This window comes from Ceratotherium simum, chromosome 11 (genome assembly GCF_057802395.1).
Source record: "Ceratotherium simum simum isolate JZ-2026a chromosome 11, ASM5780239v1, whole genome shotgun sequence".
NCBI lineage: Eukaryota > Metazoa > Chordata > Mammalia > Perissodactyla > Rhinocerotidae > Ceratotherium > Ceratotherium simum.
This window is the reverse complement of record NC_141910.1, coordinates 73,688,557-73,712,191: the sequence shown is the minus strand read 5'-3', so window position 1 is coordinate 73,712,191 and position 23,635 is coordinate 73,688,557. Positions and strand designations below refer to the sequence as shown.

The 23,635-nt window shown below is 53.0% G+C and overlaps 1 protein-coding gene across 2 annotated transcripts in view; it reads right to left on the bottom strand.

Moving 5' to 3' along the window:
* Nucleotides 1-19,431: 19,431 nt before the first annotated feature.
* Nucleotides 19,432-23,635, bottom strand: part of EIPR1 (EARP complex and GARP complex interacting protein 1) — a 147,555-nt gene continuing 143,351 nt past the window's right edge. For both annotated transcript variants that reach the window (XM_087437196.1, XM_004436439.3), the window contains 2 exons: nt 22,471-22,638; nt 19,432-19,993 (listed from right to left, as the gene is read on the bottom strand). In XM_087437196.1, coding sequence (XP_087293322.1) covers nt 19,819-19,993; nt 22,471-22,638 — 343 coding nt within the window. In that variant the 3' untranslated portion in view covers nt 19,432-19,818. The remainder of the gene's footprint in view (nt 19,994-22,470; nt 22,639-23,635) is intronic.

Below are 23,635 nucleotides of genomic sequence, written 5' to 3'. Positions count from 1 at the left end.
TGGACTACTCTTCAGCAATTAAAAGGAGTGCACCACTGATACACGCATCGACGTGGAAGAACCTCAAACGCATCACGCTAAGTAGAAGGAGCCGGACTGAGAGGTACATACTGTATGATTCTGGAAAAGGCCACACGTAGGGATGAAGCTCGGATCAGCGGTCATCTGAGGTGAGGGTGGGGATTTGATGACAAGGGGCATGCGAGGGAATTGAGGGGATGAAAGAGTCTGCATTTGATTATGGCGGTGGTTACACTATGCATTTGTCAAAAACTCATAGATTGTACACTAGAAAGAGTAATGCAAATATAAAAACCAGACTTTTGAAAAAAGAAAACAAATTTTAAGCTGTCCACATAGAGGCAGCAATATACTGGCTGAAGAAGTCCAAAGAGAGGAAATCCTGTGTGTTCTAATGGTCGTGGGTGGGCTCACGGATGGGTAAAACGTCGAGGGCCTTACAAGATGTAGTACGTGGAGGGGAGGAGAAGGCCTGGGCCAGCATGAGAAAGGCACAGGGCAGACAGCCTGGGTTGTGGGTGTGGCCAGAAGTCCCTGAGGAGCCAGCGTGCCCGGGGGAAGTGGCCCCACGGACACGTGGGGGTGAGGCCAGCTTTCGGCCAGTACGTGGAGGGTCTTCAGTGTGGAGTTCCAGAGCGCAACATCTCCATTCATTCCCTTGACCTCTGTGCTTGTCCAAATTCTTTTGTTCTTTCTCCATCCAAACTCCAGTGGAAGCTAGCGACGTGCTGCCCTTACTGGACAGGGTTCCATAGTCTGTCTGTCCACAACTGAATGGCATTTGGGGAAGGCTTTAGCGGTGGTTGTAACATGAGGACAGGAGAGCAACCCTTACAAATACGTTATCTGCTACACCTTTAGCCAACATCACCTGCCTTCAGGGAAGCCCTGCATTTCCTACTCCGTGCTGCAAAGCACGGAACTTTAGGGACTCAACCGGGGCTTGCCCTGGGTCCTCAGGCATCCTTCTGCCGTGCTGTGACTTAGTTACCACCTCAGCCTCTGCAAAGGACCAGTATGGGAGTCACCCGTGTGAACCGCATTTCTATCTTTTGGAAAACTGGGTTGAATACATGGTCTACCATGTTGCTCAAAGTGCATCAGACAGGAATTTAGTTCCGAGAATAAGTTCATTTTTGCAAATAAATTTGTTTTGATTTTGTTTTCACATTTTTCCTACGTTGTAGTCTAATTAAGGACTAAATTTCTTGTCTGAAAGGTAAAAATCAGCATGTCATGATTCCTCTCAACAAGCGGGCCCTTTCACAGAGAACACAGGTTTATGCCAGCTGTGAGGAAGAGGAGGCTGGAGCGCCAACCCCACCACCCTCAGACCCAGAAAGAGTCCCCCCAGGACCTGCGCGGAAGCAGGCAGACGTTCAGGGCTGAGCGGCGAGTGACAAGCCAGCACCAATCCTTCGGATTCAAACGGCAAACTGTGCAGAGAGGGCACTTGTGACCAAACACACACCTCCGAGGTACAGTCAGGGTTAGCACCTGCTTTAACTCATGCGGGTGTCACCTAACTTATCAAACGTTCTGACGACTAAAGGGAGAGACTCTGTTACAGTTGTCATTTGGGGGAAGGGACAGATATGGGTGACAGGCCTCCAAAGGGAATTGTCCCAAGAATCTCCCTCAACACCTTACCGTTCAGGATTAGTAGAACACAACTTAGTGCCAATTATACTCATTGCTAGGGATTCGGTGACTCCCGACACTCAGGCATAGTTCTCGTTTCTGCTCTTGTTCCCATTACTGCGCACTACGACTGATTCTGTAAGGCACTGCAAATGCCCACGGGGGGAGGGGCACAAAAGACAGACAGACAAGAGGAGAGAAAGAAGAAGAAAGAGAAGTGGGAGGTCGTAGCCTTCCCTATAAGCTCAGAATACTGATAATCTGCTGGGGGAAAAGACCAGCATTCTCTGTACGGTTTCACTCCATTTAAGGCATTTATATAAGTATGGCATATTTGACCAGCTTATTAAAACCCCCGACTCATTTGCGTTTCACCCACTTCAGGGTCATCCCGTAGGAAGATGTCTATGCTATGCATTGTGTCATTTAGTGAATAAAACCATCACTGGCCTGTGGGCACAGCAAGTACCAGACAAAATGACCTCAGATTAAAAGGAAAATAATATCAACCCTCCTACATGTGTCTTGCAACTCGGCCCACCTCTTACTACACACAGGTCTTACTTCAGAAAATTGTAACATTATTTCTTAAAAGGCAATTCTCTGGACTTTATCACCCTTACCCCCGCCCCCTGTCAAATCACCAGAGAAGTAGGAGCTGTCACCACCATGGGCACCTTTCTGATGACCAGCATGCTAACGTGGAAGCTTGGACACGACAGATTTCAAGGAAAAGCAGGCAACAAGCCCCCTTGCGTAGGACAGGCAGCAGGGGCGACAGACTAAGTGGTTTTCACCTGATAGACCCTTGGTCCGGCCCAGCGCCATTCCAAACGTCCTTTAAGCGCAATGGCTTAATTTATCGTTGCTGGCAGCTTAAGTGGCCTGCAGCCTGATTCGATGCACGAGGTCAGGTCCACCTCACACTGTGATCTCCAGAGTTCCTTCCCCGTATTACGGTTCTGTTCTTTGGCTTGTTTCAAGGCAGCAAATTAGAATTCTCTTCCTTTTATAACAAGAAAACAGTTTCTACACAGAAGAAAAAAGAAATAAATTAGAATTCTCTGTCTTCCTTACAGAAGGGAGGAGAATTGGAAAGGTATTGATTTATATATGAGAACAATTTACACTATGCAGGGAACTGGTTTTGTGGCTATAATTTTAAAAGTGGGTTTAGTAAACTCTTTAGTGACTGGGACGGCTTGGGGAAGGGGGCTCAGTTGGTTGGATAATCTTAAGAGAGTTAACTCAGCTGCCTGCACGAGTTCCTGATTTCAATATATTAGAAAGCAGATGAATACATGTAATAGTGGCATTTTATTGAACTTCAATTATTTGCTTCTTCTAAGTCTTGGCCATAATCTCCCACATCAATTATCAGTGTTATGCAGATGGGAGGGGGAGATACGAGGATGAAATTCTGACTAGTGAAGATTGAATTCCGATGCATTTTTATAATTAACAAAAGTAGTTGGGGTGAGTGTCTTCTTGGGAGAGGAGGTCTAAGGGTTGCTTAGACAGGTCTTTCAGGGTAATTACCTGATATCTCCTTCTCCATCTCACACATGGCCCTTCATTTTCTCTTCCGCTCCATCCCTCGGAGAAATGCTTCACTTCCTCTCGAATCCTACAAATCAGCCCGAATGGACTAAACCATTTACCCATAATTATTATAACAGCCCCCTAGCTAGTCTCGTCTTTCCAGGCAGCCTGTACAGTTGTTGAGGTATTGTTCCTCTGATTTACCCTCCTGTGCGTGGCATGCACACACACAAGCACTCTCTCATTCCCCCTCAGCCACCAGAGACACCCCTCAACTCTCCCGCCCAGTGTCCAAGACCCCATTAGCATCTTCCATTCCTTCAGCTGCATCTTGTGAAACTTCTCAGCTGAGCCCCTATTTCTGGCCAAACATGTGCCTGAGTTATTTCTAGCTCCATAGTTTCCCAGCTTTTCAACGTCATCGTTTGCCTCTTCACCAATCTTTCACCTCTTTTGAAACCCTTGATACTCTACTTCTATTTTAATTTTACTTAGGATTAAGTGACCTGCTCACCAGTCTGTCACTCTCATCTAGTCTCAAAGAAAAAGCAGAGCTGGACAGAAGTTACGGTGATAAAAACAGATTGTGTTCAGGAGTAAAGGAGGAGAAAGGAAACCTCAGTACAGAACCAGCCGCAGCTCCAAGTGCGGCGGGGGCCAGTGGGGATCTGCAGCCAAGGAGAGGTGGGGCAGTGGATGGAAACGACCGAGACGAAGCTTAGGGTGCAGGGGTTCTGGGCAAACTGGCCAAGCGGGGTTCCTGCTGGGCAGGTCAGGGGATCAGACGTCACCTGGGGGGTCGTGGGGAACGAGGAGTTTGGGTAGATATGAAGATGGGACATTCTAGCTAAACCAACTTAGCAGGATTCTTGCTAAAATTGGACAATGCAGAGACGAACACGGAGGCCTCACAGTCGAGGCCTCATTGAAAAGCTGAGGGGAGCCTGCATAGAGCTTGGTCCAGGAGAGAATCTGTCAGCACACTGCAAGCAGACAGGAGCAGACTGCGAGCAGACAGGAACTATGTCACATTCTTCTTTCCCCCCGAAGCCTCACCAGTGCCTGGCACAGGCTACACCCCACGTGTCTGTGAAGGCCTGGGCGCACATGCAGGACCTCTGAGAGCACGCTGTGACGCCCTAGTGTCTGTGCTCTGTCCCTTAGCTCAGTGGCGCTAGATCTAGCTTCCCCGACTGGGCAGGACCCACTGCGCTCCTCTCCCTCAGGCCCGGGGCAGCGCTCTCCAAGAGGGGCGCCCAGCCCTGGCTGCTGGCTGCTGTTGCCGGCGCTGGTGGGGGGGCAGGCACTGGATACATGTTGGCGGAGGTGAATGAATGATCGTGCTCATTCGTCGACCCGTTGACGAAGAAGAAGAAGCTAAGCTGAGGGTGGAGAACACGAGATAAGAAGGGAGGAGCAGAGTGGGTCCCCACCCGGGAGAAGTAAGAGACACTCCACTGGAACAACCTGACAGGAAGGAGGCCGCGTCTACATACGTCTCCCCACCAGGCCTGAGCAGGGACTGTGTGCACATGGATACGCCAGGGCAACGACAAAATACAAACCAAAGCTGGCCCATCACAGCAGAAATCGGGGAGAGACCTAGTCGTTTCAACCCAGAAATGAATTCTGCTTCTGCGACAGGCCGCGCCATGACACATGCCACTTCCGATGAATCCCATCAGAGTTGTTTTCTGACGCACAAGGTAGAAAGCTCCAGGGGGCTGTTCTGTGAGAGGCACAGGCAGGAGAGACCAACAGCAAGTTCTGGTAATTGCAGACCATGCTCAGGATGCGTAGACTCTACCCAGGAATAACCCTCCCGTTGCACAGGGCTGCACGGGCTACAGTGGGCTGTCCACACCGTGCACTGCAGTCACTGTGATGGGAGCAGTGGGGACAGTGAGGATAACACTGTCATGGTGATGACTTGTAAAATAGCTACTGTTGCTTGAGGTTCTGCCTTGGGCCAGGTTATACTTCTCTTTTCATAAATTAAAACACTAAGCCTGAGAACACCATCATGTAAGTAGATCCTATTATCCCCACTTCACAAATGAAGAAACTGAGGTACGTAGAAGGTGAGTCATTCGCCACGTTGACCCGACAGTGAGTGCAGATATGAACCCCAGGCCCAGGTCTGTCTCTAGAGCCCAAGCTCTGCAAGGCCTCTCTAAACGAGCAGGGTCTGACTCAACGGTCCAGTGATCTGCTAGGTAGGCAGCAAGTTTTATCCTTCTGGTATCAATCAGAGAAGTCACACAATGAGGAAATGGAGAATTGGACAAAAAAACAAACAACGACTTCTCTCTCCGAATCCAGTTCTTTCTCCTTTGTGACTGGCCCCCTTTTGGAGTGGGGCCCGGGTGGAGTCATCCTGAGAGAGGACCACACTGAGAACTGTGCCTGTCTGAACTGGTGTGTCACATGCATGAGCAGGAATGTTAAAGATAAGGATTTTGCAAAATGGCAAATGGGTGTCAGATGGAATGTCTCCTCTTTAAAGGCTGGTCTGTTGGCCACGTTGGCCACTGGCTGGGGACACAGTCTGAGGAGGAAAGGTTCAAAGAGCCTGAGAGAAAAGGTGGCTCAGGAGCACCTGGTGCCTTGACCGCCACCCTCACCTTCCTACGTGTGCCTCCAGGACACGCGGGATGCGTCACTGTCTTTAGGAGGTAATTTCACAGCCAGGCTACCGTCCAAATCTCGACAGGATGCCTGCTTCACGGTGCCCTCTAACGGATCCCACCCTCGATGGCAATACATCATGTCTCAAACCACAACATGCTCTTTGCCCTGTTGGGTTTTAAGCACTTCTAGTCCCTTCCTTTAATAAGACCACCCCAACATGCTCAAGTTTAAATAAAGCAATAACTCACCTTAATCTTTCCTCAGTTTAATCACACCCAACATCTTGCATATCTCAAAAGAAGCACACATTAGCAGTTTCTAAACAAGGATGCATGAAGGTCACATGGATTTATCCCCTCAGCAGGATGACGGACTCGCCCAACTGTCAGGAAGACAGAGTGCTCTGTGCTGCCGATGCCCAAGAGGCTCCATTCCCGAAAGTCTCCACTACCCCCCGGAGGTGGGGTCTGCCCTGACTTCACAGGGCACAATGTCTATCAGAGCCTCCATCCCATCAGGGTTTGGTACGGCAGTTAAGGTGATCTCAGTCATCCAGGGCAAGGGCGCTGCGAGCCTCAGCCCTGGAACCTTCCCTGGGCCCACGGCAGCTGGAAGGAGGAGCAGGGCCCAGGGACTCCACTCTCCCGAGTCCTCTCCCAGGGTCTCCGTGAGGACCACCACTGCCGGGAAAGGGCGTCCCCGGATGTGAATGCCCTTCGCTGACATCCCTCCTGCGTCGTCTGAATGAACAGACCAGCTCGTGAGCTCTTCCGGGGCAGGAGGACGTTTTCCCACTGTATGTCCCCGTGCTCAGCTCAGTGCCTGAAGCACAGTGTGTTTGCTGAAGGAGTGATCTCAGATACTGCTTTGCCTGACCCCGTGTGGCAGATCACACACCACTCTGCCAGGAAGACCTGTGACAGGTCAAGCTCTAAGAATCAGTCTGAGTGTTGTCATTCGATAAACAGTGGTGGGAAAAGTGGATATCCACATGCAAAAGAATGAAACTAGACTCTTATACCACTCACAATAATTAACTCAAAATGGATGAAAGATTTAAACATAAGACCTGAAACTGTAAAACTCCTAAAAGGAAACAGAGGGAAAAAACTCCTTGATATTGATGCAGGCAATAATTTTTTGGATCTGACCCCCAAAGCACAAAAAAGGCAACAAAAGCAAAAATAAACAAGTGGGAGCACATCACACTAAAAAGCTCCTGCGCAACAAAGAAAGCAATCATAAAATGAAAAGACAACCTACGGAATGGGAAAAAATATGTGCAAACCACATGTCTGATGGGGGTTAATGTCCAAAATATATAAGGAACTCATACAACTCGATAGCAAAAAAAAAAAAAAAAAGCCAGATAACCGGATTGAAAAATTGGCCAAGTACCTAATAGACATTTCTCCAAAGAAGACATACAAATGGCCAACAGGTATATGAAAATGTGCTCAATATTATCAGGAAAATGCAACTCAAAACCACAATGAGATGTCACCTCCCACTTGTTAAGATAGACATTATCAAAAAAAACAAGAAATAACAAATGTTGGCAGGAGGTGGAGAAAAGGGAACCCTTATACACTGTTGGTAGGAATGTAAACTGATACAGCCATTATGGAAAACAGCATGGAGACTCCTCAAAAAATTAAAAATAGAACTATCACATCACCCAGCAATCCTACCTCTGGGTATTTATCCAAAGGACTTGAAATCAGGAGCTCAAAGAGGAATCTGCACCCCCCAGGTTCACTGCAGCCTCATTCACAACAGCCAAGACACAGAAACAACCTAATGCCATTCACCAACAAATGGATAAAGAAAATGTGGTATAGGCACTGGTCCAGTGGCATAGTGGTTAAATTCACGCATTCTGCTTCAGCAGCCCGGGGTTCACCAGTTCGGATCCTGGATGAGGACCTAACCACCTCTCATCAAGCCATGCTGAGGCAGCATCCCACATAGAGGAACTAGAAGGACCTACAACTAGGATATACAGGTATGTACTGGGGCTTTGGGGAGAAAAAGGAAAAAGAAGAAGATTGGCAACAGATGTTTGCACAGGGCCAGTCTTCTGCAAAAAAAAAAGAAAATGCAGTATATACCTATGATGAAATACTATTCAGCCTTAAAAAAAGAAGATAATCTTGTTGTGACAACATGGATGCACCTGGAGGACATTAGGCTGAATGAAATAAGTCAGACACAGAAAGACAAATACTGTATGATCTCGCTTATATGTGGAGTCTAAAATAGTGAAACTCATAGTAACAGGGAGTAGAATGGTGGTTGCCAGGAGCTGGGGGAGGGGAAATGGGGAGTGGTTGGTCAAGGGCACAAGGTTTCAGTGATGCTCGATGAACAAGTTCTGGGGATCTGCTGCTCAGCACAGAGCCTGTGGCTAACAACACTGTACTGTACACCTAGTCTGCTAAGATGCAGGCCTCAGGTTAAGTGTTCTTACCACACACACAGTAACAGTAATAATAATAGTAATAATAAAGGGGTGGGAGGAAAGCCTGGGAAGAACGGATATGTCTGTGGCCTTGCTGGTGGTGATGGTTTCATGGGTGAACACTTACTCTGAAACTCACCAGGTTGTGTACATTAGAACATACAGTTTTAGGTGCCATGCCTCAGTAAAGAGGTTTAACAAAACAAACAAAGGTCAACATAAATCAATTTGTCCTTTCTCCCTGTTTTGGTCTCAAACTTCTGAATATCAGCCAAGAAATGAGATAATTGCTATAAATTTAATATATTAAGAATGAAGTAGAAACCACAAGGAGATATCACCTCACGCCCGTCAGAATGGCTATAATTAACAAGACAGGAAACAACAAGTGTTGGAGAGGATGTGGAGAGAAGGGAACTCTCATACACTGCTGGTGGGAGGGCAAACTGGTGCAGCCACTGTGGAAAACAGCATGGAGGTTCCTCAAAAAATTAAGGATAGAACTACCATATGATCCAGCTATTCCACTGCTGGGTATTTATCCAAAGAACTTGAAAACACCAATGCACAAAGATACATGCACCCCTGTGTTCACTGCAGCGTTATTCACAATAGCCAAGACTTGGAAGCAACCTAAGTGCCCATCAAGGGATGAATGGATAAAGAAGATGTGGTATATATTCACAATGGAATACTACTCAGCCATAAGGAACGATGAAATCCAGCCATTTGTCACAACATGGATGGACATTGAGGGTATTATGCAAAGTGAAATAAATCAGAGGGAGAAGGTCAAATACCGTATGATTTCCTTCATTAAGTAGTAGATAATAACAACAAACAAACACATAGAGACAGAGATTGGATTGGTGGTTACCAGAGGGGAAGGGGGAAGGGAGGAGGGTGAAAGGGATAATTCAGCACATGTGTGTGGTGATGGGTTGTAATTAGTATTTGGGTGGTGAACATGATGTAATCAATGCAGAAATAGAAGTATAATGATGTATGCCTGAAATTTATACAATGTTACAAACCAATGTTACTGCAAAAAAAAACCTAATTAATTAAAAAAAAAAAAAGAGGGGGCCGGCCCACTGGTGCAGCCGTTAAGTGCTTGAGCTCTGCTGCGGTGGCCCGGGGTTCACAGGTTCGGATCCCGGGCACGCACCGATGCACTGCTTGGCAAGCCATGCTGTGGTGGCGTCCTATATAGAGTAGAGGAAGATGGGCACGGATGTTAGCCCAGGGCCAGTCTTCCTCAGCAAAAAAAGAGGAGGATTGGCAGATGTTAGCACAGGGCTGATCTCCTCACACACACAAAAAAAGAATGAAGTAGAAGTCCAAATCCAAACTGAACTCAGGCACGACCACACGCACCGCCCTGCACCATCTGTACAAACGTACACCTGGGAGGCAGCATCAACCCCCCTTCTCCTCCTGGTACAGAAACAGGGCCCTGGGCTCCAACACGGCCTGACTCAGAGCTAGTTAGCTGGGCGGCCTGTGCCACTCATGTCCCCTTTCAGTGTGATGAGGGGCTGGGCCCCACGAGCTCCTACGTGCCTGCCAGCTTGTGGCCTTGACTCAGCCTGCGTGTCCTGGTTACAGAGGGTCCTTCCCAGGAGAAAAGGGACAAGGGAGCCAGCAATACAGATGGGTCAGTGCAGAGAAAATGCACAGTGAACGCACCAGTAAATCAGGAGGAAACCAGCCACTTCTGTCCACCACGCTGGCTGTAGAGTCACAGAGCTGTCAATTATCACCCCACACAGGAGCCCCATGGAACGTGGCCAGCTCAGAGCACCACAGCCCTGTCCACATATGCACACATCACAGGGCACTTTTTTCTTTTTTTTTTTTTTTTTTGTGAGGAAGATCAGCCCTGAGCTAACATCCATGCCAATCCTCCTCTTTTTGCTGAGGAAGACTGGCCCTGGGCTAACATCCGTGCCCATCTTCCTCCACTTTTTTTATATGGGATGCCGCCACAGCATGACCCGACAAGCGGTGCATCGGTGCGCACCCGGGATCTGAACCCGGGCCCCCATCAGCAGAGCATGCGCACTTAACCGCTACGCCACAGGCCGGCCCCAACAGGGCACTTTTTTCTATCAAGCATAATTCTCAGGACCGAAGTGTTATTTTTCTTATCAAATTAAAATATGCCTCCCTTTAACTTTACTCATTAGTATTTTCTGGTGTCTTGAACTTCAAAAAATAAATTCACCTCCACTTCCCAAGCAGCCCCCCCAAATCAGAGGGCATCCACCTCCCCGCTCCGAGCCTCCTCTCCCAAGTGTTGGGTTCCAGCCCTTCCTTTGTTCTGGATGCGAAGCCACAGCAAAGAGCACTCAAGTTTGGGGGGATAACCAAGACCCACGCCTGAACGTGTGCGTGTTCATGCACGTACTGGGGAAGGTGTTAAAACAACTAGGCCGTTTGGAAACAGAAGGTATGCAGTGCACAGAGGAGGGGTGGTGGTCAGCCAGCTAGATCGGATTCCTGTCTATGCCTCGACCTTCCCACCATGGGACTCCGTAAGTCCACCGACCTCTCAGGGCCTGGCCCCCACTTTCTCAACTATAAAATGAGAAAAGTGGTCCTTGCCCTATGGGCTGCCAGAGCTTCCATGAGATGACGTATGCAGCAAGCCCAGCACTACGTCCCCTCCCTGGCTGAGACCAGGGGCTAGCAAACAGCAGCTGCTCTGATCACTTGAAGTCACTGCGACATTTCTGAATACTTCTCAGTAAGCAAGAGGCTCCTTTCAGGAGCCCTCAAGGATGAAAATCATCTAGATGGTTTTCCGGATCCTCAAAGGCGTTGAACGAGACGTCCTTCCCACCTGGAACAAAGCGCCTTGGGCCTCAGCCCGAGGTCCGCTGGCAGGTGTCCAGGGAAGCCAACTCTTCCTCGTTTTTCCATAGGTCTGTCCGCCTGCCCGGTGTGCTGATGGGGGCAGCTGCTCAGGGCCGAGCACCTTCAGGGCATCCTCCCCAGAGGGCTCTGCAGGCTCCCGAGGCAGCACAGAGACCGTGTGCTTGCTGCAGCACGAGCGACCAAGAGAGAGCCCTTCTTGAGAGCGGGTTTCTGTGGGTGATGGGAGAGGGCCAGGGTGTGGGCAGCTCCCCAGGGCGGGCTGGGGAGAAGGTGCGCAGGGATGAGCCGGCCTCGCTGACTCGCGGGCTCGCTGGGCTTTTCCTCGTCTGGCAGCTCCACGTCATGTGTGGGCCCTCCTGACCCGAAATTCCATGTATTTAGCATGACTTCCACCTCGCACACAGTCTAGCTCTCCTGGATCTCGGGCATGCGGGGAGACCCTCCTGCAGCCCACAGCGGCAGCCTCGTTGGGACACATCCGGAGGTGACAGATGGCCCCCACAGACCAGCAATAATCCAGATCTTTCCCTCACGGTCTCACAGCCAGCAGGAAGGCACCATTTTCTCCACTTGACAGCCTCAGGCACTTGACAAACATCATTTAACTTATGCAACCGCTTCACAGAGGAGAAAACGGAGGCACACAGAAGCTCAGTGACTGTCAAGGCCCTGGGGCAGAACCAGGTCAAAGCCACAGAACAGAGCTCAATCCTTCTGCTCTGCACCTCCCTGCTGTGGGCGTGGGCCAGGTGGGCAGGCCAGGTGGGTGGGCCAGGATGCCTCGCTGCCTCCCCAGCCACCTTGCACAGGGGAGTCCAAGCTTGTCCCTTCATTCCACAATGTCTGGGCCTCCCTCCACCCTCATGTCACCACGTCTTCTACGTGGGTTTCTGGAGGAGCCCCTAGGAGTCCACAGAGGGCAGGCTAGATTCCCCAGGCCAACAGAGAGCACTGACTCTCACAGCCAGCTGCTGAACTCATGATAATGCCCAGTGCTAACCGCCACCCAGCCAGATTGTCACTCCATTATCCTGCCTGACGACGGGACGCACCGCAGAGGTGGTAAACGCTAGCTTGCCAGCAAGGCTGCAGAGCACAGCTCTGAGTGATGCCATGCCACTTAATCCATGTTGCAGAGCTTGTCCCAATTCCACGGAGATCGGCCTGAGGAGGCTGGGGCAGACCCTTGCAAGCAATTCACCTGCCTGGCTGGGAGGTCTGCGTCTGCTTTCTGTCTGTGCTCAGAAGAGCCCAGAGCAGAACACCCGCCAAGGAGGAGGCGAGTCTGATGCTCTGCTCAGCAGGCGAAGCCGCCTCCATCAGCCCAGAGAGGAGCGGACACGAGTGCTCCCGGAAATAGGAAGGGAATTAACTTACTGAACATCTGCTCCTACTGGGCACCTCGTGTACATCACACAATTTAACTTGCACCTTTAGGAGGAGGGCGTTATCATCATTTACAGATGAAGAAACTATCACCCAGACCAGTAAGGAGATGCCCAAAGTCTCCCGGTCAGTAAAGGGGCCCAACCACGACTCGGACCCAGGCCCTCTAGCTACAAAACCATGAACCCCGTTCCAGCCACTAAATGACGCTCAAAAGGTGGGGGTTGAAAGAGGACAGCACTCCCCAGGCGTGTGCGACGTGCCCGAGGGTGGGGAAGCCGGGGCTGGCCGGGCGGAGCGGCCCGCAGGTTGGGGAGCAGGGGCTGACCAGGTAGAGCAGCCCGCGGGGTCATCGCTGGAGTCTGGCCCGACTCCGGGGAGCTGAGGGAGCCAGGCAGGGCGGGCGGGCACGGGCCTGCGCTCTGTTGACGAGCAGCCTCAGGGACCTACGCAACGCGCCCACCCTTGGCACTTGAATGTGCCGGGTGCTGCTCTGCAGTTGGCTCAGTCTGTCTGATTACAAATTAAACAAAATGAATTTCCCCCCGTGGCCAACTGCGGAGTTTCTCCCCTCTGCAAACACACGCACACAAGCCCCTAGTTAACAACAAAGCCGACCCAGACCCTCTCCACCGCGTCAGTTCAAGGGGGTGGCGAGGCAGCCGCTCCGCCTGCGAGAGGGTTCTCCAGGAAGACTGTGCAGAGTCAGGAGCAATCCAGGCGCCCCCTGGAGGAAGCCACGGAAATGTGTAGATGTGCCCCAGGTCACGGTCAGAGCCCCGAGAGGGCGGCCAGTGGGGCAGCTGGCAGTGCCCCGCCTGCACTATCACTAACTCTGAGAGCTCTGGGGGACAGGACTGGGAGTGTCCGGCCGAGAGCCGCTGGCCATGGGCCCAGGAGCACAGTAGGAGCTGGAAGAGCCTTGAGGTCACAGGTCAGCTTCCCTGTCTTGCACACAAAGGCCCAGAGGGAGAAGGGGCTCCATCCACGTCACCTGGCCAGAAAGTGGCCAAAGGAGAGAGGCCTGGGAACCTCACTCACTATTTCATGTGACCGCACAATAGTGACGTGGCCGCATCCCGGCCATGAGCTTCTTCGCCTCTCTGAGCCTCGTTTCCTTCCTGGGCTCGTCGGGAACCACTGAGCCCATGCGTCCACAGGCCAGCGGGCTGGTCTGTTCGTGTGTCAGTAGCAATCACTCCATACCCGAGTACACACCAGGCGCTGTGCTCGGCCCCACAGCGGCCATCAAGGGAGAAACCAACAGGCGAGGTCCCTGCCTCATGTGGCTTAGAAAACATCTCTTGCGAGTCAAAAACTAGTAAAAGTGCCCACACGGCATGATTAATACAGATTTATCCCATTCGTTCCCAGTGACAGACTAGGTCCCTGAGGCCAGGCCTGCTGTTCATGGCAAATTCTAAGGAGAGTTCAGCGGCCTCTGTTCTAAAGGAGCTCACGGCCATGTTAGAAGATGAGACAGGTGCCCAAAATGTGATAAGGGAAGGAAGGGACAGATTCCAGAAAAGAGGACCCCGGGGACGGCAGGGGACCGGGGTTGCTTTCAGTGTGGGGAAGGCAAGAAACACTGAGTGGGGAGGGAATCTACGGGGCTGAGCCGGTGTGACTGTCCTGAGTCCCACCTGCTCAAGCTGGACGGCCAAGAGCCACACTGGACAAGGGCCCGAGGTGAAATCAGTCGACACCGGGCGAGTGGGAATGGCTGTTTTCACCTAAGAAGTGATGTCAGCTTCGGCCCGGTCTGACAAATGCTCACGGAAGGCTGAGATTCCAGAGGAGAGAGAAGCCGGGGGCTACACGTCAGCACAGAATCCCTGACTTTGGCGGGAGAACTCTATGCTGAGACAGCTGTTTTTTTCTGGTCTGGTACTGTGGGCCCGAGACCGGCTCCTCTGGTGGCTGCCAGGACACCCTCATCAGTCAGGCACCCCCAGCCAGTGCCCAAGCACGATTTAAAGAGCACCAAATGACAATATAAAGGCAATTCCAACATAACCAGTTTCCACACGCTTATTAAGCAGTAAGACACAACAGGCATGAATTATTATGCAATAACTCATGCCTAGAAGCAATTTTAGACACCAAAGTCGAGGGATTCATCATTATCATATATTCAGTTCTATTTTTCTTTTTCACGCTATAAAAACTCATGTCTAAATCTCCTAAAACAATCATAGCTACATCAAAAAGTGGATTGGGCCATCAACTTTGACAGTTTAAAACAAGCCAGCTGCTGATCAGGAAACACTCTTACGAGTTCTTTTACTTTAGGATTGAGTTTTGTTACTGGGAGACGATGATAAATATCCTGTTTCTCATTGCTTCTTAAAAAAAAAAAAAAGAAGGAAGCTGCCCTCAAAGGGAAGGGCCAGGTGCGCCTTGGGGCAACACCTCCCTGGACCTGTGGGTGCCTGTGCATGAAGGACGGTGGCCCCGAGCCATGGCCCTCCCCCCACAGACCCTTTCCTGGGAAGCTAACAATGGCCCCAGGCCAGCTGAAGGGAGGTAGCTCATTACCTGGACATCCTGGCTGGGGGGCTGCTCTCCGGGCCCAGCTGGGGGATTCGTTAGCTGGGCAGAGAGCTCACTGATGCTAGAGAAATGGTTCAAAGTCATACCCACCTCACAGAAAGGGCACCTGCTTCCCCCCCGCCCCTCAGCCCAGGCCCCTTCAACCCAGCGTGAGGACTGCAGAGGTGCAAAGAACTATGGCTCACACGTGGCATCGCTGATGCTGATGCCTCAGCCCCGTGAGCCCCTCTGGAGCCCCCTTGGGTGGGAGAGCTTTGTCCTCTTCTGACAAAGTCGCAGATGCCCCTGTCCCCACCCCAGTACCTGCTCACACCTGTCCTACACCCACCCCAGTGCCCACCTCAGATAAGGGGCTTGACAAGCTGCAGAGCTTACGGACGGGGCGGGGGGGGGGGGGGGCACGTTGCAAGGTCAGATGTGCATTTCAGCAAGATTGCTCTGAGCAGGAGAGAAGATGAGAGAAGACGGAGGGAAATGAGAGCAGAGGGGCCGGAGATGGAGGCAGTGGCAGACTGCAGGGCCAGCGGGGTCTGGAAAGAGTTGGGGCTCCCTGGGTGTGGGCGAAGCATGAGAAGAATCAGTGACGCGTTCACTCGCCTGTGCAGCAATGGCTCTGCCGGGCGCCCAACAACAGAGAGCAGAAGAAACCGGACATTTGCCCAAAGGAGCTGAGGACGTGTGTCCACACAAACACGTGCGCACGCTGTGCACGGCAGCTTCCCTCATCATCGCCAGAGCCCGGACGTAAGACGCAGTCAGAAGGCGAGTGCGTACACACATGGTGGTACGTGCAGACGACGGGATTCAGCACTGAAGAGAAATGGCTGCCGAGCCATGAAGACATAGAGGAACCTTAAGTGCACATCAGTGCATGTGAAAGAAGCCCATACGAAAAGGCTGCATACCTTATGACTCCAGCTACAAGACATCCTGGAAAAGGAGCAATACGGAGACGGAGAAGATCAGTGGTCGTCAGAGGTCGTGGGGAGGGTGGACAGGAAGGGCACAGAGGAATTCTAGGGCGGTGACAATACTCTGTGTGATACTGAAATGGCGGATACGTGTCATTATCCATTTGTCCAAACCACAGCATGTACACCACCCAGAGTGACCCCAGTGTAGATGATGGACTTCAGTTAATAATAATGTATCAATATTGGCTCACCAATTGTGACAAACTGTAACCACACTAATGGGAGATGTTAAAAACGGGGAAATTTGTGGGGGAGGGGGAGCACACGGGAACCGTCTGTACTCTGCTCAGTTTTCCTGTGAACCCAAAACTGTTTTAAACGTTTTAATTAATAGACTCTTAAAAAGTCTAAAAACTAAAAAAAAAAAAAAAAGGCCAGATATGCACACAAAAACTTGTTAAAAAAAATGGGGGGGGGGGCGGCCTTGGTTCCTCCCGAGGTCACGGAGCACCTGACACAGTTGCTGGGTCATTGTTCTCACTTGTCCTTTGGCCTGCTGGGAAGTCACCCACCCGTGGGGGCTGGTGTCTGAAGATGGCATGTCCAGCGTGAAGCCGTGCCCTCTCCCTGCATGGCGTGCGGCTGCAGCTAGAAGCAGGCGCAGTGGGTGGGCAGCTGTGGGCATGCAGTCCAGGCCCCGTGGGCTCCCACATCACCCCCGAATGCAGGCTGCACAGGCCCAGCTGGGCCAGGGTCCTCGCAGCCTCTCCTGCGCGCGGCCCACTGCGCTGGCCAGGGGCAGGGCCTCGTGAAGGCTCAGCGGGAGGGGGCACCTTTCCTGGAGCCATGGCTGCTTCCAAAGCGGGGTGCACGGGGCTGGGGGCCAGGCGTGGTGTTTTCAGGCCCCCTCCAAGGAGGACGAACCCAAGCTTTCCCCTCAAAACTCACGGGGGTGTGCATGGAGCCTGAGAGGGAAGACGCTGCCGCGGGCTTGCCCGGCCCAAGGAGGTTCCACACTCCAGGAGGGTGTGGATGTTGGTTCCCACACACTCGCAGTAGTCTCTTCAACCCACACAGTGGTCTGCCTCGAAATAGAGATGATGTGGCACTTGGGTTTCAGACAGGGCCGACCCCTACGCTGAATTCTTTGTATGGAAACAAATATTATCCACTTGGGGCTCTACAGATGAAAAAGAGGGGCAATTTTAACACAGAAAGAGCTGACGCCATAAGACAATTAGTGGCTGCCTTCTTCACTGATGACACACCCTAAGCAGGTAGGCAGACGTGAGGCCCCGGGCTGGGCTCAGGGGTCCAGAGGCATCGGTCACAGCGCATGCCTGGTGCCCATGGAGCATTGAAGGTCGGGTACATGCCTTCTGAGCACTAACCCCCAAGGTGATGGTGTTAGGAAGGGGCCTTTGGGAGGTGACGAGGTCACGAGGATGGAGCCTCAGGTATGGGATGAGTCCCTTATCACAGAGACCTCAGAGAGCTAGAGGACACAGCAAGAAGGCGCTGTCTGCAGCCAGGAAGCTGGCTCTCACCAGGACCTGGCCGTGTTGGCACCCCGATCCTGGACCTCCAACCTCCAGAAGTGCAAGAAATCAGTGTCTGTGGTTTGAGCCACCCGGTGTGTGGTATTCTGCTACAGCAGCCCAAGCCGGCTGAGACACTGGCGAAGGTTCACCCCTGGCGTGTCCCAGCCACCAGAGCGCTGATGAGAGTGCGGGATCGCTCAGCCCTCCCTCGGGGGTCCAGCTGCCTACTGGGCATCCCCACCTGGAGGCCTCACAGGCATCTCAAACTCATTGTGCCTGAAACCAAATTTATGATCCCCCACCACAGGCAACAACAGCCACAAATGAGATTCATCGCTCCTCCATCCCCATCTGGTTCAATAAGGCCAGGTCCTCAGGCCCCCATGGCCTGGGCCTCTTGCCATCTTCCCAGGCCACTCCAGTCCCACGAGCCCTCCTATGTTCCTGGAGGGCCAGGCAGACTCCACCTCAGGGCCTTTGCACGTGCTGTCCCTTGGCTCAGATGCCCTCCCGCAGCTCACCCACACAGGTCTTTGCTCCACATCCCTCCTAAGTAAAGCCCCCCATTTGGAATCGGGGCACCCCCGCCTCACGCCTCCTCCCGCTCCCCTCAGCACCTCCTCAGCCCTGCTCTGTACTCCCCCTGGCATCCAGCCCACAGTGCTGACAGAACAGACACACAACCCACTGGCTGCGGCGGGAGCGCAGACTCCACGTAAGCCCAGGTCTTGCCTTATTCACTGCGGCACCGCGGCACTGAGCACAGTGCCTGGCACACGGGAGGCATGCGAGAGACACTCGTTAGACAAACACAGACATTTTCTCCTGCGTGACAACAGACTGAAGGGAGGTCTTGCATCAGAGCAGTTTTGTGTTCCTCACACATGCAGGTCTTACCAGGAAGCAGAAACGCTGGAAGGCCTGAACCACACCCCACCTCTCTCCCCTGCCCCAAGGCCCCTCCTGCCCTCTCCTCCCCGACAACCCCACCTGTCCTCCCCTCCCCAATCTGTCCTCCCCTCCCCCACGGCCCCACCTGTCCTCCCCTCCGCCATCTGTCCTCCCCTCCCCCAAGGCCCCTACTCTGCCCCACAAACTCTCCCCCCTGAAAAGAAGAAACAAAATCCAGGATATGCCCTTAGAAAACAACAAACAAACACTCCAAAGACAACAGAGAGCTTCAGTCCATTTCTTAGACTGAAGCCTGACCTGGAAGAAAAACCAAACCTGAGAGCAGACTGGGGACAGGGAGCTACTCCAGTCCTTCTCTCCTGTTACAGAAGAAGAAACCAGGGATCTTGGGTGGAGATGAGGCTCCTGCAGGGACACCTGGCTGGATGGAGGCCACAGGGAGTCAGAGCCCAGCACTCACCGTCTGCGGTGCACCCAGAACAGACCTGCGGACCCACGGGAGGAGGGAACGGTCAAGAGTCCGAGCGACCGGTGCTTTAGGATCACCAAGGAGTGGGATGACACGACGATGCGGGATTTCCACGAGGAAGAGTGCTGGGTGACCCAGGAGCACAAGTGTGACTTCGGGTGACAAGGAGCCGCATCTCCAGTGCCATCGGCATAACAGGAGCAGGACCCAGCATAGATCAGCACACAGGGACAGCCCGAGGCTGATGGGAGACACCTGGTCACGAACATGCTCAGTGCTCCCCCACTTGCCGGCCCAAACTCCACGGCCCCGGGACACAGCCCAGGACACACCCCAGCTCCAGAGAGCTGTGGACGAGTGGAGCCTGTGTGGACAGCCCCTCGGCCCCTTTTCTGGGCCAGGACACAGAAAATGAACAGACACCAGGCAACAAGGCCGTCCGAGGGCAGAGTTCCTGGAAGAATGAGCCAGGAGCCTGTGCAGCATGGCCTTGCTCATTTATTTCATGTTTAATCTCAAAAGAAAGACGAGTTAATTTACGAAAACAGAAAGATTTTTTTAAAGTGAAACTCCCAACATCCTTAAAGGAGAGAAGAGAAAGTGAGCAGTGACCGGGCAGACGCCAAGTCACATAACGATGGCTCGCATCCCTAGCACGGTGTCCCGGACAACGCTTCCATCTGGAGCGAGGGGAGACAGGACTCAGGTGTGTGCTGTGTCGTCGGCAGGAGCTCCACCGTTATTCGTAAACGCTCGCACTAGAGGAAGCAAGGCTGGTTGTCCCGGAGAGGGAGCTCTTCGGAAAACTGATTACTTCCAGAAAGCTGCACGACTTCGAGAAACTGCCAGAGGAGGAGTCAGGATGGGTCAGAGCAGTATGTGATACTTCAGCGCCCGGGGCACCCTGTTGATGACCAGCCTCCCGTCGTAACTCAGAGAGGCGAACAGCCAGGGGTCAGCCGAGGACCAGTCCACGGCGTACACGCTGTCCTCGTGCTCCTCGTAGGTCGCGATGACGCTGTCCTGTGGGGGCTCCTGACTCCTGCAAGGCACCAGAGACATGTGTGAGCGAGGCAGGCAGGCCCTGCTCAGGTCAGGCGACAGCGAGCCTCAGTCTCCCCACCTGCATGATGGAAAGAATCCCAGGGGCCTAGATTGGGCCGAGGGGGTCGCTCCTGCAGCGGCAGGAGCACGTAAACCCTCCCCGCGCCATGAAGAGTGGCCTTCTGAAGTGGCTCATGGAAATCCATGTTTCACCTGGCAGCATTTTGTTTGCGATGGCTTTGGAACCGTGGGTGCCTGGTGATCTACGAGGCACCTCCTTGGTTCAGAGGACAGTGATGTTCATGGGGCTGAGTAAAGAATGATGAGAAGCTCCTGTGACGTCTGAGCAGAAGGGACCTGGGGGACTGGCCCGTGCAGCCCCTCACCATGTGGAGAGGCCGGGCCGGGCGTGGGGAGCCCGCTCAGGGCCCGACAGTGCAGAGCTGGCTGGAGCGAGGACACCCCCTCAGCCGGGAGGGAAGGAGCCTGCTGGTCCCAGCCCTGGGCTTTGCAGTGCCCTCATTTACAACACTGTCCCACGTCACCTCCCTTTAAACTTGGGTCACAGCTTTCCTTCCCTGGGAAACCTGACCAGGTGCCGCTCACATGCCTGACACCCACGTGTGAACATGAGCATTGAGGGCATCGAGGGCCTGCTGCTGGGACACCTCAGACTCTCTGCTCTGGGGGCTGACACCCAAACCCGCCCAGGTGCAGGGGCCACTCTCAACCCGGCATAGGCTCCTCAGGCACTTCTCCCATTTCACAGACAATTTCTACTCACAGTGCACATGGCGCTCTCAGTGCCCCTGGATTCTCTGCAGGGAGACGAGGCTTCTCCCCAAGACACGCCCGCCGTCCACGTCCTGCCCTGTGCTCAGCTCTGTGCTCTGACCCACCCGGAAACGCATCGCCATGCCTGGCCTTTCCTGGAGGCGGCCGTCCGTGCCCGCTGGGGCGTTGTTACCAACACCACCTACACATCCTCTTGGGGAAGTCTAGTCTCCTGAGTTCAGTGAGACCTACAGACAAGCCCCGGGAGCAGGACTGCAGGAAATCAGGGGACACCGAGCGCTGATGTCATGGTGCCTGGCATGTCTGCCTGCCACGAGCTCTGCCTTCCTCACGCTTCTCTGCAGCCGCCGTGTGGGGGCAGCGCCCGTGGATCACACAGGCGCCAACTGAGGGGCGATCGGCCTTCTCCCCACAGGGACGGGACACGGACTCCACTGGGCCCTGAGCAGAGGACGGCAAAGAACACCACACCCGCTGCATGATGGGAGACCGCTGACTGGACCCATTGCAATTCTGTCTAAATACTGTGTTTCTAGTTGGAACAGAAAGACAACTGAGTCAAGAGACAGACGCATCAGTAGATCACCACTGGAGGAGGCTCCAACACAGCGTCTTCTCACAGGGTGGTCCTGGGCACAGCTCGGGTGGCAGAGAAGAATTCAGACATAGAACGGTGGAAAGAATCTCAGAATGCAAACCCCTGTTGTACTTGAGGGCTCACACTGTTCCACTCGACGCGTTTGTTCCAGAACCTCCTCCCTGGGGATCCAGGAGCCATGACTCTGTGGGGCATCTGAGTCGGGCTCACTCACGAGGGAGGACGCAGCTGCCACACACGAAAGTGAATCCACTCTAGACACAAGTGGCCTTCCCTTCTGACACCCACATCGCCAAGAGAAGACGCCGGGCTCTCCCCGCTTCCGTCTCCCACTCAGGGAAGCCACAGCCGCGCTCGGCTCACAGCCAGGAGCCCCGGCACGGGACGGAGCACCCTGCTCTACATTCACCAGGAGTGTGACCTGCCTGAGGCCCAAATCCCCAGGACCCCTATGTGTGAGCCCCAATTTGAAGAGATGGCCCCTGAGTGGATGCAATTAGGATCAGAAAACAGGGCATAGGAAAGAGTTTTTGGAAAATATACAACCAAGATGGTGCGACTGTGAAAACATGCATCGAGGTTTAGCACACTTTGTGTGGAGCAGACCCGGGACTGGGGCTCAGGGGGCTGGCCTGCGTCCCCGCCCTGCCACCAGCCAGCGAGGGCCAAGAGTCAACACCTGTGAACCGCACACCTCAAGTCCACACAGCGAGGAAGGACCCAGTAATGATCTCTCTCACAGGGACTATTATGAGGATCGATGGATACCGGTTTTCATGATCACTGAAGCTGCAGCTGAAAGACTAGCAACAGTCTTTAAAATCTTATGCACAGCGTTCAATAAGCAAATGGAAACACGGCGAACAGATACACATTTTAAACCACACCAGAAGGCGTTAGCTAACCTGACCAAACTGCAACGTCCCGCATCCTGGGTGCTAATCACCTCCAGGACCGCGGCTCCATGCCCGCAGTGGGGGTGCCGCCCTAACCACACGCCGTCTGACACGAGCCCCCGGGCGCACAGCCAGTCTGCGAGAACAGGAAGCTCCCGCACCACCCAGGGCCACGCGTGCTCTTACTTGTCCTCTGGACGGCGCTCCTCCTGGTCACTCAGGTCATCGTCGTCCACCAGATGGCCAAAGGGCTCGGAGGAGATGGACACCATGTTGGAGAGGATGACCCTGCTGTCACTGCTGCCCGTGAGGACGAGCTGGTCGTGTGAGTGGTTGTAGCGGACATTCCACACCCTGGGAGGCAAGGAGATGATTCTATCACCACCAGACAACAATCCCAAGCCGCACGTCCTCAGGTGAGGCCGTTCCCAGCAGAAGGGCAGGCTCACCGCATGCTTCTCTAAAGCCTGCTCTTAAATCCCAACAAACAGACGGACCAAAAGGCAGCACAGACCTCAGAGGGAGAGGAAGGCTTACTGCTCAGTATTCCAGACTGGCTCTCTAAAGTCCTAAAAATAAAAATGGCCCAGAAGCAAAAGAAGGGTTAGAGGTAACCTGCAACAGGAAGCCAAACCCCAGGCAACTTCTCGTGAACAGCTGCCACGGGGTCCAGGAGTGGATCTCTGGGCTTGGGGCGCTGGGCCCAGCTTTCCTCTGACACACACACGCCAGCGAGCTCAGAGAGCTGAGCCACCCGCCATGCACGGGTCTGCGGGCCCAAGGGGCAGTGGAGAGCCTCACAGCCCGCAGGCAGAGGCCGGGAGGACGTGAGTTTCTCCTCAGACTGCAGTCATTACAGCAACTTACTGAATTTGTCAAACCGTACACTAGCATTGTGGGTTTTTTAAACTTCCTGATTGCAGAAACAATATGGCTTCTGCTAAGTAATGCAAAGAATTCAGAGACATGGACCACAGAAGGTCTACGATGTGCCCCCTCGGCCTGAGCGAGGACTTCCAATAGCAGCTTGGCTCTTCCCCTTCTAGACGTTTCCTCTGCAGGCACACACACACACACGCATGCAAGCACACACATGCACACAAAGGCACACACTTACAGACATACAAGCATTCACACGCATGCACACAAGCACGCACACAACCATGCACACAGAAATATGCACACACAAGCATACACACGCACACACACAAAAGCACACACACTTCATTTGAATAAAAACTGGCTCATACTATGCACACTATTCTATGACTTGACCTCTTTCACTTACTTAGCAAAAAGTACCCAGCATATGGTAAACATTCAGATAACATTCTGAGGAGAATGACCGATC